Here is a 15,851-nt window from a genome sequence, read left to right as displayed (position 1 = left end):
AGGTCCATGTTTACCATGCTCGCTCTCTTGCATGCTAACATTTAATCATTTGTGCTGAAGAAGTTGGGATGTCATAAGTTTTGCTCACATTTGAATAATTTCCACAAACACTTTTTATTATTTCAATATTTGACTTACGACCCTCCTTAAATTTATTTTCGTAAATAATCAGTGTTATACCACTAGTTCCTCTGTATTTACATTAAGCTGACATCTTGCTGTCAATTGAGATCAGGCTGCAGCAGCAGTGACAGCAGCCCCAGTGGCTGTAATCTTAATCATGTAAAAATAAAGTGTTACACTGGGGGCTTTGCTCTCCCTGCTGGACCGCATGACCCAAATATGAGTTTATTGTTGTATAAGGGGAAAAAATTCTCTGCAACATGACTAATGCACATGTCGTCAATCCCATCTGATACTGCATGTCTACTTTACTGCCACTGCACTGGTTACTCTAACTATAAAAAACCAAGAACTATACTCCATTTGAAATAAATTGGAGAAAAGGAATTACTTTTGTGTAAGCTGAACACGTAATGCAAAATGATGGCATAGTGAGGTTTTTTTAACCGTAGTTACTAGAAGTTGAATTAAACGTGAGTTAAATTAACTGCAGAAGCAGGCTCTGAGAACGGTAAGAATCTGAGTTAAGTACATCAGGTTAACATCTACCAAGCGCTCATTTGTCAAGTCAGAAGAAGACATACAGTTTATAGCTGCTACTAACACATTACAGGGCAGCTGCTAGATGAGTAGCTCCTATCCATCCGTTTTCCCTCAGGGTCCCATTAGAATTGATGTACATTCCCGAGTTGATATTCAGAAAGACATGTAATGTGTAACTTGATAGCAAGAACAAGTTGTTGGCAACACTTTGTTGTACTGTCCTCAAGCATGTGGAAATGCAATGTAATGTGAAATGTATGCAACTACCAAGAGTCACAGGCTTGTAGCTATGAAAAGCTTATATCATCAGGTGACTCATGTATTGAATCCCGGGAGGAATGTCTTTTTGCTTCTTGTTACACTTGTTATGAAAGTACAGTCCACAATGAACCAGGGAAAGCATTTTTATTGAAATTTATTAGAATATCCGCTTTGTTGATGCAAAAGTTGAGTGACATGAGTATTATTCACTTCGTGCCATATCATTACGTTTAAATAAAGTTTATTCGGAATGTTTCTTTCATGTTTCAATGTCCACAGTAGTCAAGTTGGGCTTTTAGTTTTAGCACAGATGCAGTGAGCACTTTCAATGAAGGGATTGAAAAGCAGACACACCCGACATGCTCACTGTTTGACAGTTCGTTTGGTTTGAAGTCAGTCCAACTCGCTCTGAATGTATGCTCTGAATGTACCGAGCAAACACCTTACTATCTCAGCCTGGCATCATTGAAGGCTATTTGCTTCTGTCACAGAGAAACATTATTTAAAGTCTCTCTCACTCTCTCTCTGACAGACACAATTTGAATGTGGGAGGAGGAGGAAAGACATTTCTTGTGCCTAATACAAATGAGTATGCAAATGAGTTTTAACTCATATTTGTATATTCAAATATGAGTGCTTGGTTGATAATCCTTTGTGGCGGACGTTGGGGTTGTATGTGACTCCTGTTTTATAACACTGCATTGCATGCATGCGTGTGTGTGCGCGTGCGTGCGTGTGTGTGCGCGCGCGTCAGTGTATAAAAGTGAAGTCTGAGACAGACTGATCCACTGTATTTTAAAAGGGAGCATCCCATCATGAAAAGACATTTCAAAAACAGGTCACAAATGACTTGAAGCAGAACGTGTGCTGAGTAATGTTTCCCATCAATGATCTTCCAGATAATAGCACACAGTTTGTTGGAGATATGAATGAATCATACAGCTCAACAGATAAAAGGCTCAGATTTGCCTTGCAAACATGCCCACTCAGAACACCTGCATCAGTCAGATTCAGGTCATAGACTCAAGTCATGCCTGCAGCTATCAATAGCACTAAAACGACTGAAGGCGGAACACTTCCGCACTGCCAACACTAAAATGTGTGTTTGTAACAAATGTCCCCAACACGGACTGAGATTCAGAAGCCAAAAAAGAGGCCGGACCTCACAGATAAAGTCATCTTGCATGGTTCTGTTTGTGAGAAAGATGAAGAATAAAAGTGCAGAATTCTGTCACAGCAGATCTTCCAGTGGTGGAAAAAGGTTGACAAGAGCATTTCCACACGGGTGTGAAAACAGAGGGGGGATGCCATTACACTGACGTGGCCATGGCAAGCATCACACGCACGACTAATGAGGATGAAGAATTACAGGAATCACCACTTACAATAAATGACGTATTTGTGCAGAAGAAGATATCTTACAATAGGAGTATTCTGGTGCTCCTGTGCTAAAGTGTCAGATGAGAAGACAATAGCTGTCACAGATAAGCTGTAGAGTCGTCTAAGGCCATGTGGACAAAGGTGTGAAATCTGTGAGAACATAAAAAAAGTGATGAAGAAAAGTATAAATCCAAACCTAAATTCAGACTAAATGTGGTTACTGAGAGCAGCCACATTTACTTATTCAGTGATCCTCTGACTAAAAAGTTGTCTGTAATGTTATAATTTCAGAGGGAAATACTGTACTCATTCACCTGCACATGCAGACCACTTTTATAAACCACAATAATTGAATATGATTCACATTTAAGAGTAGGTGTAAACAGCAGATAAGATAAATCGATACGGGCTAACAGTCCGACCCTTTCTGTGTAAATGTAGCCTTAGAATTGCCTGTCAAGCGAGTGAAGATGACAAGAATCGTAGGAATCAGAAGGACAGCCTGAAGAAATAACATTCAAGGCTGACTGTGAAGGAGCCCTGCTTCTGATGAGACATTCAAGCCTGACAAGAAAGTTTGAAGATGTCTCAGAGTGATGACAAGTCTCATTCCTCATGCCTGACTTTTCTCTGCAGCAGAAAGCAGCAGAGTTTGCCTCAGCTCTGACACCAACACAGTGCACTCTTGCCTCTCGTCACTCAAATACTCCACAGGATAATTCAAGAAAGTGGCAGTATTGTTTAGAAAAAATACACACAGCATGGCATGATTGTTATATACAATATCTTTGTGTGTGTGATACATGAATATGTTGATGTGAAAGCCCCAAGTGGTACTGTAATTAAGTACACATGTGAGGTAACTGTACTGCAGAGTCATTTTGCCACTTTCTACTTCTACTCCACTACATTTCAGAGGGAAATACTGTACTTTTTACAGTTATTTAACAGCTTTAGTAACTAGTTACCTTTGCAAACAAAGCATACAAAAAGCTTATGCTAATACCGATGAGTGGTATTAGTACTTTTACTTAAGAAAAGGATCTGTTTACTTCCTCCACCACTCCACCCATAAAATATACCACATGAAGTGCCAATAATAAACTTTTTATCAAATGCCTCCCTCTAGTGGTATTTTGTAAGACAGACTTCTCCACACACTAAACTTGTTCACAGTGGGGAAGTCATTTACAACATTTAAGTGTAGCTACTATATGTATACTACATGTAGGCACACATATTTTCTGTGTACAAATCACTAATATGATGCAAACATACAAGCACAGTATCAGCACAGAGGCAGGCACAGGAAAGATAGATGCAGATATTGAAGAGTAAATATACATTATATTTGTGCATGTTTTTTTAAACAAACAGTATTTGCTGTAACTTTAAAGCAATAGTTTGATAGGTATATATACATGTCTGTGTGTTTACGTGAATGTATAATATTACATACACTGAACAAAATTATAAACTCAACACTTTTCTTTTTGCCCCCATTCATCATGAGCTGACTTTCTCTCCTTTGCCGAGATAATCCATCGACATCACAGGTGTTGCATATCAAGATGTTGATCAGACAGCATGGGTATTGCACAGGTGTGCACAATAAAAGGCCTCTCCAAAATGTGTGTTTATAATTTTGTTCATAATTTTGTATAGATTAATTAGATAAAAGATATAGGCTTAATGTTTTAATCAGCGAGCTTTGGAGGAGCTGGTAGGCTTATATTATATTATACAGTATTATTTTATATGATTTTTTGATTGATTAATAGATGGAGAGTGGTTTCTAACTTCTCATCTAACTCTCAGCAAGACAGTGAATAAACACGTTCCCTAAAGTGTAAAACTATTCCTTTCAAATAAGTGGCATTTGTAGGCAAAGCAGAGAGCTCAAGCTTATGTAACAAACACCCAACACACGAACTTGTCCTGAGAGAGAGAGAAAACATTCTCAGAGAAAAGTTGATCAAATACTGGGGGGCTTGCACATTCACGGCTTGGTTGAAACTGTTAGTGCTGGCAGGAGTCAGGTTTCCTGAGGTTTGCAGGCCAGAAGGTAATAATATTTAACAGCCACCACCACCTCTGTCTCCAAAGAGGTCACCTTCATTATGGACATCAACCTGGGGAGAGGAACACAGGAGACAGTATGCTTAGCTCCAGCACATCAAAAGCAACCAATAAACTTACGTTTACCAGGTTAATTTGCATATTGGTCGTAACACATAATACACTGAATGTTAGGAAACATTTAATAATCCAATCAAAACTGTGCACTGTTTATATTAATTTTACAAGATATCGTAGCGTATCGATAAGTGTGTGTGATATGCATACTTCACACTATGTATGCTACCATTAGACATTGACCTTTGAGAGATGTCCTGGGAGAGGCTGGTGGCTTTCTGCGGGTCATCTCTCAGCAGAGCCTGATAGCTCGAAAAAGACTCCACCAAGCCCATGTAGCTGGACAGAGGCATGGGCATTTTCACCCACACACACTCCTGCCTGCAATATAAAAAACACACACACACTTTCACTATGTATTGTACATGTGACTACACATCAAATCATACAAATTTTTCCAGAACAAATACTTCTTATTCTTTAGTTTGTGGAGAATACTGTATGCTTCCTTGATATGACAGTGTTAAGCAATTACAAACCGCAGTAACAAAATTCCTTTTATCTGGAGAAATAAAAAGACTAGCATCTAAAAATGGGTGATGGCTGATAGCAGCAGGTAATGAAAATCTTCAGATCTGTGACCCATGAATCTAAAAATGATTACTGACCAAATAAAGCATTGCTGTCACTCACCACTCCTTGTCAGGGTAAGGGATGGATTCATAGGCCTCCCGGTATAACTCAATAGAGCTGGGGCCAAGGTGAGGACTGCGGTAATGTTGCAAGGCTGCATAAAACTGATAAAACCAAGAGATAGAGAGAGATTGTTTGTTTTCATCATTTTAATGACAAGTGCAGTGCCTGTTCATAGGGGCCGATGTGATGCCTCCTTGCGCCTCTTGTTCAAAATCGTCTTACATTGGTTTCACCTACAGCAGAGGTCAACAAGAGGCGGCCTGCGGTCCAAATGACTACATACATACTTACCTACCTATATACATGCCTACATACATACATACTTTGATAGCAGCTGGTGCTGAAATACAATAATACCTACTCACATAATCACTTCTTCTTAAGTGATTGTGCCTACAAAATAAAAGCGCAAGAAAGTTTTTTGCAGCATTGCTTTATTTCAATGAATTGAGAGCTTTTCCTTTGAAATGTTTCGAAAGACATTTAAAAGAGTCTGTGGAATGCATGACATAACTTTTAAAAAAGCCGTCAGGAAACATGAGATTGGACCGAGCAACGCCCAGTTCTGTTACTCCTTAGCCCAGGTAAGACGTTTCTGCCGTTGTCTCTGGTTCAGGAGGGGCTTGACACTAGCAATGCGACACTTGTAGCTCATTTCCTGGACACGTCTGTAGCTGGTGGCTCTTGATGCACAGACTCCAGCCTCAGTCCACTCCATGTGAAGCTCCCCAAAATTCTTGAATCGGCTTTGTTTGACAATCCTCTCAATGCTGCAGCCATCCCTGTTGCTTGGGCACCTTTTCCTCCCCAACTTTAACCTTCCAGTCAACTTTCCATGAATATGCTTTGATCCAGCAGCCAGCCCTTTCAGCAATCACCTTCTGTGGCTTACCCGCCCTGTGGAGGGTGTCGATGAGTGTATTCTGGATAACTGCCAAGTCAGACGTTTTCTCCATGATTGTTGTCGTGTGTACTAAACCAGACAAGGAGATGCTCTTCTCCGGTCGACAGTTCTGTATTATACATTCTTTATTCTAAAATTCCAATATTTTGAGATTGAGATTTTTGATTTCCATGAGCTGTAAGCTGTAGTCATCAAGATTAAAACAAAAAACTAAAATATTTCACTTTCTGTGTAATTGACATAGAATACATGAAAATTTCACTTTTTAATCATTTTAGATTATAGAAATAAATGAACTTTTCCACAAAATTCTAATTTTATGAGATGCACCTGTATGTGCCTTACAGCAGCTGAACTGAAAAAGGTTTCTCCCAGGTAGATGAGGCAGATGGCGATGTTGATACTGTTGTACAAAACCCCAGCAGAGGCAAAGTACAAAATACATGTGTAAACATGTATTTGTCTCAGAAGCGCTTGTCTAATGTTGAAGAGGGACCGTTATTGTTTGTGATTCAGTTTTTTGTTTGTTTTAAATCAATTTTATTTGTGTGTTCAGCTTTTATAACAAGGTTACTGCAGTTTTTAGCTCAGTAGATAGTAACTAATTTACTATGAAAATGCATCTCAGTCGTACAAGGTAGTTTATTAGTCATTATACAGCACAAGGCTGCATAACGAAATGAATTTTGTAGTTCCTTCATGCTACACACACACAACATATTAAGTGTAGGCCTATATTAAAATATGGTAACATATAAAATAAAATAAAACAGTATATACAGTTATTTATATATGTACACCCCCATATGTATACACCCCAAACATTCCACAGTGCATTTTTTGAATTTGCACCTGGGGTGAATGTAAACAGCAGCAACCAGATGATAACATGAAAGTTAGTAGGCCCTCTTCACAGGAGACATGTCACAGTCTCATAAGTGTAAATATATAATTAATGATGGCTGTATTTTATTTTGCTGCTTCAGTTTCAGCGTCCTGGTACTATGCATGCTGGCTTACTGTCACACTGTCATGACTTACTGACACTTGAATAGAACAGTGACATAATTATTAGTAACACCTGTGCTTTATCTACAAACATCTACTGTGCAATGTTTTTTTTCCCCTTTCTTTATTACAATAACAAAAACAAGGGAAACTCACCATAAAGCTGACAACTGAGTTTAAAATCAAGACTTGGATTAGTTTCTACGTTCATAGAATTTTTTATTTTAAAAGTTGGTTCATTTAAATTTAGGTCTTACAGGAGATGTCCCATTATTAATTGTCAAGAATTTATTTCTAGGTGACACCACCTCTAAAATATGTGTCCCTGCTGTGTAAATTAAGGAGATCTTTCTTTTAATTCACAAGTTAAAACTTAAAACTTAAAACAGTTGGACTGACTATCAATTGGTCTCTGAAGCATGTGTTCATCACTTTAGAAACAATGTTGGCAGTGTAATCTCTCAAGTCATCATGAATGCACCTTTTTAAATCACAACATTACAATGGTGGAGGGCTACGTGGTCAAAGATTGTCGGCAATCAATCATCCATCAGCTCATGGAACTAAACAGAACTATTTTCACAGGCAAACAGTCTGTACATGTGGCTAAGGGTGTATCACACTGGTAATTGTGAAGATGAAACTTTCATATTATCATCTGGTTGCTGCTGTTCATATTCAACCCAGATGCAAATTCAAAAAATGCACTGTGGAATGTTTGGGTGTATTCGTGTTTGTATATATGTATATAAATAACTGTATTGTTTTATTTTAGTTTCCATATTTTAATACTTATGTGTAGCACAAAGGAACTACAAATTTAGTTTTGTTATGCAGCGTCGTGCTGTATAATGTGTAATAAACAACCTTGTACCTTGTATCAGTGCACATTCACAATAACTTTTGTCTGGTAAATATTCACCTCTTTGCAGACTTGGTTGAGTGCATGCGAGCAGCAGTCAGGGTAGCTGAGCTCCATGTCAATGGTGTAGTTGAGCAGAGCCAAGCAGCCATGAGGTTTCAGGACTCTGTGGGCCTCCTGGAGAAAGCGTGGTCGGTCGAACCAGTGGAAGGCAGACATGGCTGTCATTAGGTCCACGGAGCTGTCAGCAAAAGGCAGCTCCTCGGCCACACACTGTCTAAAGATGGAACAGTAACAACACCAAAATCAAACTGACTACTGCTAAAGAACAGGGGAGCAGAAATGTGGACCACCTAGCTTTTTTCAGTTCAGACATGAGCATACACAGGCATGATGTTGATCCAGAACACAGCTGCTGATAGTATAAAGTTTAGGAGGTTTTCAGGTACTAGCTCTTGAATTATCTACACACTTCTTAAACGTGCTGTGTAAAATTCAGCCTAGTGCTCAGTAGGGCTGGTATGATTCAATTATACGTCAAATACGTCTATTTGCATAACGTGTGTCAGGGCGCCGCAATAAAGTTCTGGGCCCAGTCTAAAGCTGGAGACACACCACGCCAAACCAACGAACGCTCCAGCTAGCGGGTGACAAAACTGCGAGTTGACCGGTGCTTTCTTGTAGATGGTGGCCAGGTCAGATACTTTCTCATGTCAGAGCAGTGCACTAAAATAAGTTTCTGAAAACAATTGAGAAACAGACAGTAACATAACATTGATTCATATTTTATCAGCACTGCCTAATTTGAAAGTTTGATCTGAGTTTCATAAGCCTGATGATTTGCACTGGACAAACTAATTTCCATAAAGTTGACAGGGAGTCGTGTTTATGCAAATTCAGATACGGCAAACGGTCAGTCAACTCACCATCACGCACCACACGGCCGGATCTCCAGCTCGCCCATAAAAAATGAATAGGCATGTTTGACATTCACACTGTTTCTGCTTTGCCGAGATTTAATAAAGTAGCCTTCCAGATTTCCAGAAATGAGACAACTGTAAAGCATGTTATCAGAACGTCTCACTGTATCTTATGTAAAATCTTTGTTTATAGACCTTAGGTTTAAAAGGATGTTGAAAATGAAAAGATGATTGTGACTCTTGGTTGGTCCATGCTTACCTATAGGTAATGTTCGGCTTGTTGGCCTGCTGCACAGCCACTTCCAGCTGGGCAGGACTAACGTCAGTCCCTACCACAGAAGCAAAGTGTTTGGCAAGCAGCACTGTCCCCTGTCCTGAGCCGCATCCCACATCCACAGCCAGCTCAAAGGGACGACCTTTCTGACAAAACATTTAACATGTTATATGACATTGCTGTAAAGTTAGCTTTGCCATTACCCAATGACAATACGTTCCTTTTTAATGAGTTAGTGTACACAGATGCCACCACCATTTATCCACTTGTACTCACCTGTTTTTCCAGGAAGTCAATCACCTGTTGTATCAGATGGTCTGGTGGAGAGATCCTATACTTCCAGTAGGAAGAAACGTGTTTCTTGCCTTCAAACAGACGGTAAGCCATAGCTAGTTGACGCTTCTGTGAACAGCTGATCTAGCATGAGTTCAAAAAAAGATATGAAAGCAATCTATCTTATCTTGTGTTTTTTTTATAGAAGAGAGAAGCTAACATCCACATTCAAAAGACTGTGCATTCCTTTCTGCAAGCAGTCACACACACACAGTGGGGTGCCTGGGAACTGGGAGGTCCCACTACTTCCACTGGTACGTGCTATGTTTGACAATGAGGCCTTTAAAGGGACAGCTCCAAAACTATTTGTCTTTATATGATGTGCCATCTGTTTATGCTGCACATAATTATTGCTATGTTTTGAACGCATTTATGCCAATTGGGTCAAAATGGAAATCAATGTCCAGCTCAAAGGTCTGTGTGAGTAAGGACCAGCGTACGGGTCATTTGATGGTTAGTGTTTCTGTCAGAACCAATTGAATCCCCTGAAGATGATGTGGGTCAGATACGAATGGTATGTGTACACGTGTGGTATTACCATCACATGTACAGCACTCCGCTGTCCAAACCTATTGGCTTATTTCTTGTATTTTATAAATCGCATGGTACTCTGTAAACCATTGGCTGTTTGTTACTCATTGCCATTGTATAAATGTGTTGCCCTGGTGTGGTGGCAAGCGTAATGGACTTTAGTCTATTTCTTGGATTAAGTCGCCATACAATTGTAATCCCAAGTCCTCTGTCTTCAATATTTAGACTACTAAGTGTCAAGTTTTTTCCAAATTGGCCAAAACAGATTAGGTAGGTGCTAGAAAATTCTGCAATATGAAAAAATATTGCTATAAATACCCATTCACATGCTCGTTCTATTTCTACATACATTTCGATATTTTTACAGTATAGACTTGTCTGCCTTCAATTTCTTTATAAAAACTATTCACATTAGTTACTTAAGCTTAATTTACATTGCACAAAGCAAGTGCAATCCAAACTCAGCAGTGCCAGGCTGCCGTCTGAAGCAGTTATAACAAGTAAATGGGCTTGGCTAAAAAATACTTGCCTTTTCATTTAAACCAAAGCAACTAAGCAACCCTTTTGTGCACTAACAGTGGGCATGTTATATTTCAAAAGACTTTATTCTTCCCAGTTATGTAACCTCTCAGTGTGCATTTAAGGCTACAAGGGATCGGCTGTTCTGTTGAGAAACGCTTTTGAGAGGTTGAAGTTTCACTGCAAATTGAAGCATACTTAAGACAAGCAAAATACAGTAAAGGATATGAAGTCATGCCACTCTGTCTTCAACATTTAGACTACTAAGTGGAAACAAATAAATTGTCTTTATTAAGGTGTCTTTATGTCTCCACTGTGATTTTGTTGGCTACATTAACTATTTGACCTTGTAAGGAAGGTCCATATGAACTTTCATTTTGCACTGTTGACATTGAAATACTGTCTAATGGATGTGAGTGAATGATATTCTCCTCAACATCTGGCTCTCAAGTGCAATTAGTAAACTCACCAACACCACCATTATTCCCTCGATTATTACTTTTATTAATAGTAAACGGTCTTAAAGGAATAGTTCGGGATTTTTTAAGTGCGTTTGTATTTGCTTTTTTTATCCACATTCAGTGTATTTCCTGCAGTAGCTGGCAGTCGCGCGTCCTCAGTTTGGAGAGGCAGAGAGTTGCACGGAAGCGAAGCACTGTGCTGCTGTTGCTGTTGACAGGTTCAGGAGTAAAACGTATTTTAGTCACCTAAAATATGGATATATGTCCCTTAATATCTCAGCACAAACTGTATTTTGTAGTAACGTAAAAAGCCACAAGATGGCAGTAGGTACATATCAGGTACCGTATGGGAACCATGCAAGTTAGATGAGTTTTTCACAACACGTTCCTGCAAAAGTTTCACAATAAAAGCCTTGTTAAGAAAGGAAGGGTTTCTGTCCACTAAAACGCAAAAAGCAAACTAAGACCTTAAACAAAAGCGTAAAGAAATAAGCCTGGGTTTGTAACAAAATGACGGCTTTAGTTAAATTAGAGGGAGCTTCCACCAAGTTAACATAACGTTTATGCATATGAACCGCAAGGCTACCCACAAGAACATTTTCCAATGCAAACAGAACCAAATGTTATAGAATATTGTTACAGAAGTTTGCACAACATTATTATGACTCACAGATGCATGCAATTCTCAGGAACGTATAATGTTCTTACTTCAAAGGTGCGTATTGCTGCAGAACTGTCTTCTTCAACACTTCAAAGCCAACGCAAAAGCTTCCGCGTGATCAGAATTGACATCTCTAAGAGCCAATGAAAATTGCGGGGGTCCACGGGATCCTCCATCCAAGGTGCTATTCGGGGACCACGGGATCCTCGTCTATTAGTTTGAACCCATGTGAACACGTAGAGAAGAGTCTTAAAGTCGGCAAAATTACCCAATAGTGTCACTCACACATCTATCTAAAGCTTGCTAACATTAGCTACCATGAGCTACTAGTCACACCATACCAAATAAGACTGTAACTGCAAAACCGTCGAGTTTATTGGATTGAACAAGGTGTGTTTTATTGCTAATTTATCCAACTTTTCATTTGTCAACAAACCCTTCATGCACTAACTTCAGGTACTAGGTAGTAATTAAGTGGCAGTCACCCTTTGTAGAGGACATCTGTTGATAATTAATTTTTTACACATTTAATGGTGATCTTACACCTGATAAGACACCAGTACGAACTAATAATGCTAATAATCAGAGGTCAGAGTCATGCTGTTTTATTTTAACACTACAACTCCTAGGGATGCAAAACCCCTATAAATTAAGTGTAATTTTTTTCCAAATAGGCCAAAACAGATTAGGTAGGTGGCAAAAACGTCTGAATTATGTAAAAATAATTTTATTTCTCATTATTGTTATTGAAAATATAACTACAGTACATTTTTACAGGACAGATTTGCTTACCTTCAATTTCTTACTAAAAAACCATTCACATTAGTTACTTAAGCTTAATTTACATTGCACAAAGAATCAGAATCAGAAGGAGCTTTATTGCCAAGTAGTGTTTTACACATGAGGAATTTGCTTTGGTGATAAGGTGCTACACTTAGACAAACATACAGCTGACATAAATAAATCTATATATAGAGAGATATGGAATAAACAATGCAAGTTATATAAGAATAATAAAAAGAATATAGAAAAATAATACAACTATTTGCAGAGAAAGAACATCGCAGATATTTACTCCGGGTTTTTGTTATGCAGACATTTTGCAACGGAAGAGAATATTGTGAAAGCAAGTGCAAACCAAACTCAGCAGTGCCTAGCTGCCGTCTACTTACTGAAAAAGAGCAGAGAATAAAGAAAGGGCACAAAAGCAGTTCTAACAAGTAAATGGGCTTGGCTAAAAGAAACTTGACTTTTCATTTAAACCAAAGCAACTAAGCACCCCTTCTGTGAAATAACAGTAGGCATGTTATATTTCAAAAGAATTTATTTTTTCTCAGTTATATAACCTCTCAGTGTGCGTTTAAGGCTACAAGGGATCAGCTGTTCTGTTGAGAAACAAAATTTACTTACAAGCAAAATTCAGTACATATGAAATCATTTGTAAATGTTCTATTGATGAATATGTCAACACACAAGTACATCAACTGTAAACTATTCGTTAAACTATGACAAAAAGCAGTGTTAAGGGATAATATTGTAAGTCTGATCAGAATTATTTGTCAGATGACTTATCCACTTGCATTACACAAGACAATCACAAGCACACTCCTAAGTTAACAAATAGAAAACTGCAGCATATCTGACACTCTCTCTCTCTCTCTCTCTCTCTCTCTCTCTCTCAATGCCACATTGTTGATTATTGTGGTTTTGATGCCAGGACACAGAAATATTCCAGTTCATGCTCTATTTCAGTGTCAGGAGACGTGACTCCCATCTCCTCCAGAAACCTGTGAAGCAGTGCAGTGATTCATTAATCAGCTCAGTAGAGCACCACAGAAAAAAAAGCAGGCAGTTAATATTTTACAAAATGGATGACTGAAGGATAAATATTGTATTATTACAATTACACATGTACATTTTGTGGTGTGTGTGTGTGTGTGGATAGGTGACCTCTTCTGAGTCTTGAGCAGCAGGTCTTCAGCAGTCTGGGGATCTTTTTTCTTGGAAGCTTGGAACATGGACCAGGTCTCAATGAAACCCACCAGGTTCCTCACAGAGATTGGTGAGCTCACCCGAATACTCTCAATCCTGTTGAGAGTATCATTATATTGATTTATTATTATTACATACACAATAACAAAAATACTGATATAAAACAATTTTTTGCGTTTAACATGGATTCAAGTTAGCAATAATAACAGCCTTTCTGTTTTAAAGAACAAGGTTGGGACCAGTTTTGGGACCAAAACTGTTTAGTTTGTATATTAATGTTCAGTATCTAAGTTGTTGAAGATGGTGTTATTTGCAGATGATACAAATATATCCTGTTCAGGTGAAAACTTACAGCAACTAGTGAAGGATGTCACTAAAGAAATGAAGAAATTAAAAATATGATTTGATAGAAATAAATTATCATTAAATTTAAATAAAACTAAAATAATGTTATTTGTGAATTGCAATATGAATATTCAGGTGAACATACAAATAGATGGGGTTATAATTGATAGAGTTCATGAAAATAAATTTCTTGGGGTAATTATAGATGACAGAATCAGTTGGAAATCACACATTAATCATGTACAATCCAAACTATCAATATCAATTGCAGTATTAAACAAAGCAAAGCAGGTTCTGGATCAACAATCACTCCACATGTTGTACTTTTCACTAGTTTTACCATATTTAATTTACTTTAAGATTTGGGGACAAAACTACAAAAGTTCATTACATTCATTCTCTGTTCTCCAAAAAAAGATCAATAGGAATTATTCACAACGCTGCGTATAGGGATCACACTCATTATTCTTACAGTCAAAATGATTAAAATTCACAGATTTCTTCAAAACAAACAGGATACGGACAACCAGGAAAAGTTGTTGCATTTCAAGCTCTGGAGTAAAGCTACGGTACAGTCTCAATGAGGAACTAAAGCAATGTCCAAACATAAATCAGTTTAAAATCAGGTATAAAGATATGGTTTTCAATGGTTACAGGTATGAAGAAGGGGGTGAATAATCACAGAGTGTTTTGGGGCTAGTAATTATCTTCAGTTTCATTGTGTTGTTATTATTACTTCATTTTTTTCTGAGCTGCTGAAATTCCTGAAATTTCCTTGTTTAAATAATTGATGTACATTTTGAATTGCTTTGGGGTATGACAAAGTAGATGTGTAAATATTTGGAACGCCGGTCGATTATATGTAAGCTTTTGATTTGTGGATAGGGGGTGGGATTAAATCAGTTTTTTTTCGTCTTCCCACTCCTTTTCGAATATGTAATGGACATTGACAAGAGTTAAAAAGTCTTGGGCTGTAACTATTGTTAATACATTTTTTTATTCATTTATTAGTTATTCTAATCACTTTGATTTGTCTACTTGATTCAATTTTCTTGTCGGATGTTCTTTTTTACATAAATCTGAAATAAACACACACACAAAAAAAGGTTAGATTATGATTTCAGCTTTGCACTAATCCTGTCTTTGACAAAAAAGGGGCGCAAAATTCTACTTACACTATCCTTCTCCATGCCCTGCCCGTGCACCCACTGTGCTTGAAAATGTGTTTTGCGGGAGTGGCTCTGGACTTTAATTTGACTCTTGTTAGTTTCTCCAACATAGCCTAACTCAGGTTTAATCCTGTATCTGTCTTTAAAGGGCCAGCAGGCAACTGTATTGTATTTAGATATCACAGAGGTGTGTTTAATGTTTGATTAGGTACAGGAAGGGTTTGTGTGTTAATACCTCTCTTTGTCTGGAAAAGGGATGGCTGAGTAGATCTCTTCCAGCTTACCCTCAGATACAGCTACTTGATTGCTAGTGTGTGGCAACAGCGCCAGCTTCACCTGGAAGTGAATTTATAGAAATTTTTAACTCTTTCATTATGCATTGACTTTGTAAAGCATGTATTTTGTGTCTGTCTGTTTGTACAAATAAAACAAACGATACATATATACATACATATTATGGTATAGGTTGATTTTTGAAATTTGGACAGAAGGCTAGGTGTTTCCCCCTGCTTCCTGTTTTTATGCTAAACTAAGCTGACCACCAGCTTGACACCAGCATCGAAAAACTGAGAGATAAATTGTGGTATTTCTTTTTTTAATTGTTGAACTATGATATTTATTTAGCCCAACTTTTTAGTGTGTTTTAGCTCCCAAGTTTAGAGCTGATACTGCCGCTCTGTGTCAACAAAGCATTGCACTGCTGATAAGGTTCAACACGACTCCCATTAAACTA

General features: G+C 38.1%; 2 protein-coding genes across 6 annotated transcripts in view; both read right to left on the bottom strand.

Annotated features, from left to right (window-relative positions):
- Positions 1-3,751: 3,751 nt before the first annotated feature.
- On the bottom strand, positions 3,752-11,711 carry zgc:162780 (uncharacterized protein LOC555377 homolog). Of its 4 annotated transcripts, none has more exons than XM_046055052.1 (7): positions 11,660-11,711; positions 9,384-9,524; positions 9,093-9,253; positions 7,974-8,190; positions 5,137-5,240; positions 4,687-4,824; positions 3,752-4,439 (listed from the first exon to the last, which is right to left on the bottom strand). In XM_046055052.1, exons 2-7 carry the CDS (start codon positions 9,492-9,494, stop codon positions 4,343-4,345), a joined length of 828 nt encoding a protein of 275 aa, XP_045911008.1. In that variant the 5' UTR covers positions 9,495-9,524; positions 11,660-11,711; the 3' UTR covers positions 3,752-4,342. The 4 variants fall into 4 exon arrangements, with proteins under 4 accessions (XP_045911008.1, XP_045911009.1, XP_045911010.1 ...); XM_046055053.1 differs by having other exon boundaries at positions 11,622-11,706; XM_046055054.1 differs by having other exon boundaries at positions 9,384-9,519; positions 11,660-11,690.
- Positions 11,712-12,918: 1,207 nt separating this feature from the next.
- zgc:162396 (uncharacterized protein LOC555292 homolog) overlaps positions 12,919-15,851 on the bottom strand; it is a 122,283-nt gene continuing 119,350 nt past the window's right edge. For both annotated transcript variants that reach the window (XM_046054094.1, XM_046054093.1), the window contains exons 5-7: positions 15,354-15,454; positions 13,563-13,700; positions 12,919-13,399 (exon numbers count right to left, since the gene is read on the bottom strand). In XM_046054094.1, the coding sequence (XP_045910050.1) occupies positions 13,309-13,399; positions 13,563-13,700; positions 15,354-15,454 (330 nt within the window). In that variant the 3' untranslated portion in view covers positions 12,919-13,308. The remainder of the gene's footprint in view (positions 13,400-13,562; positions 13,701-15,353; positions 15,455-15,851) is intronic.

This window comes from Micropterus dolomieu, linkage group LG07 (assembly GCF_021292245.1).
Source record: "Micropterus dolomieu isolate WLL.071019.BEF.003 ecotype Adirondacks linkage group LG07, ASM2129224v1, whole genome shotgun sequence".
In the NCBI taxonomy this organism is placed as follows: Eukaryota; Metazoa; Chordata; class Actinopteri; order Centrarchiformes; family Centrarchidae; genus Micropterus; species Micropterus dolomieu.
The sequence above is the reverse complement of the archived record's forward strand: the minus strand, read 5'-3'. Positions and strand labels throughout refer to the sequence as shown.

Coding starts and splice junctions, on each gene's coding strand:
- zgc:162780 (XM_046055051.1), bottom strand. Junction 4,825..5,136: donor CCTTACCCTGACAAGGAGTG/GTGAGTGACAGC, acceptor TTTATATTGCAG/GCAGGAGTGTGTGTGGGTGA. Junction 4,440..4,686: donor TCCCAGGACATCTCTCAAAG/GTCAATGTCTAA, acceptor TCCTCTCCCCAG/GTTGATGTCCATAATGAAGG.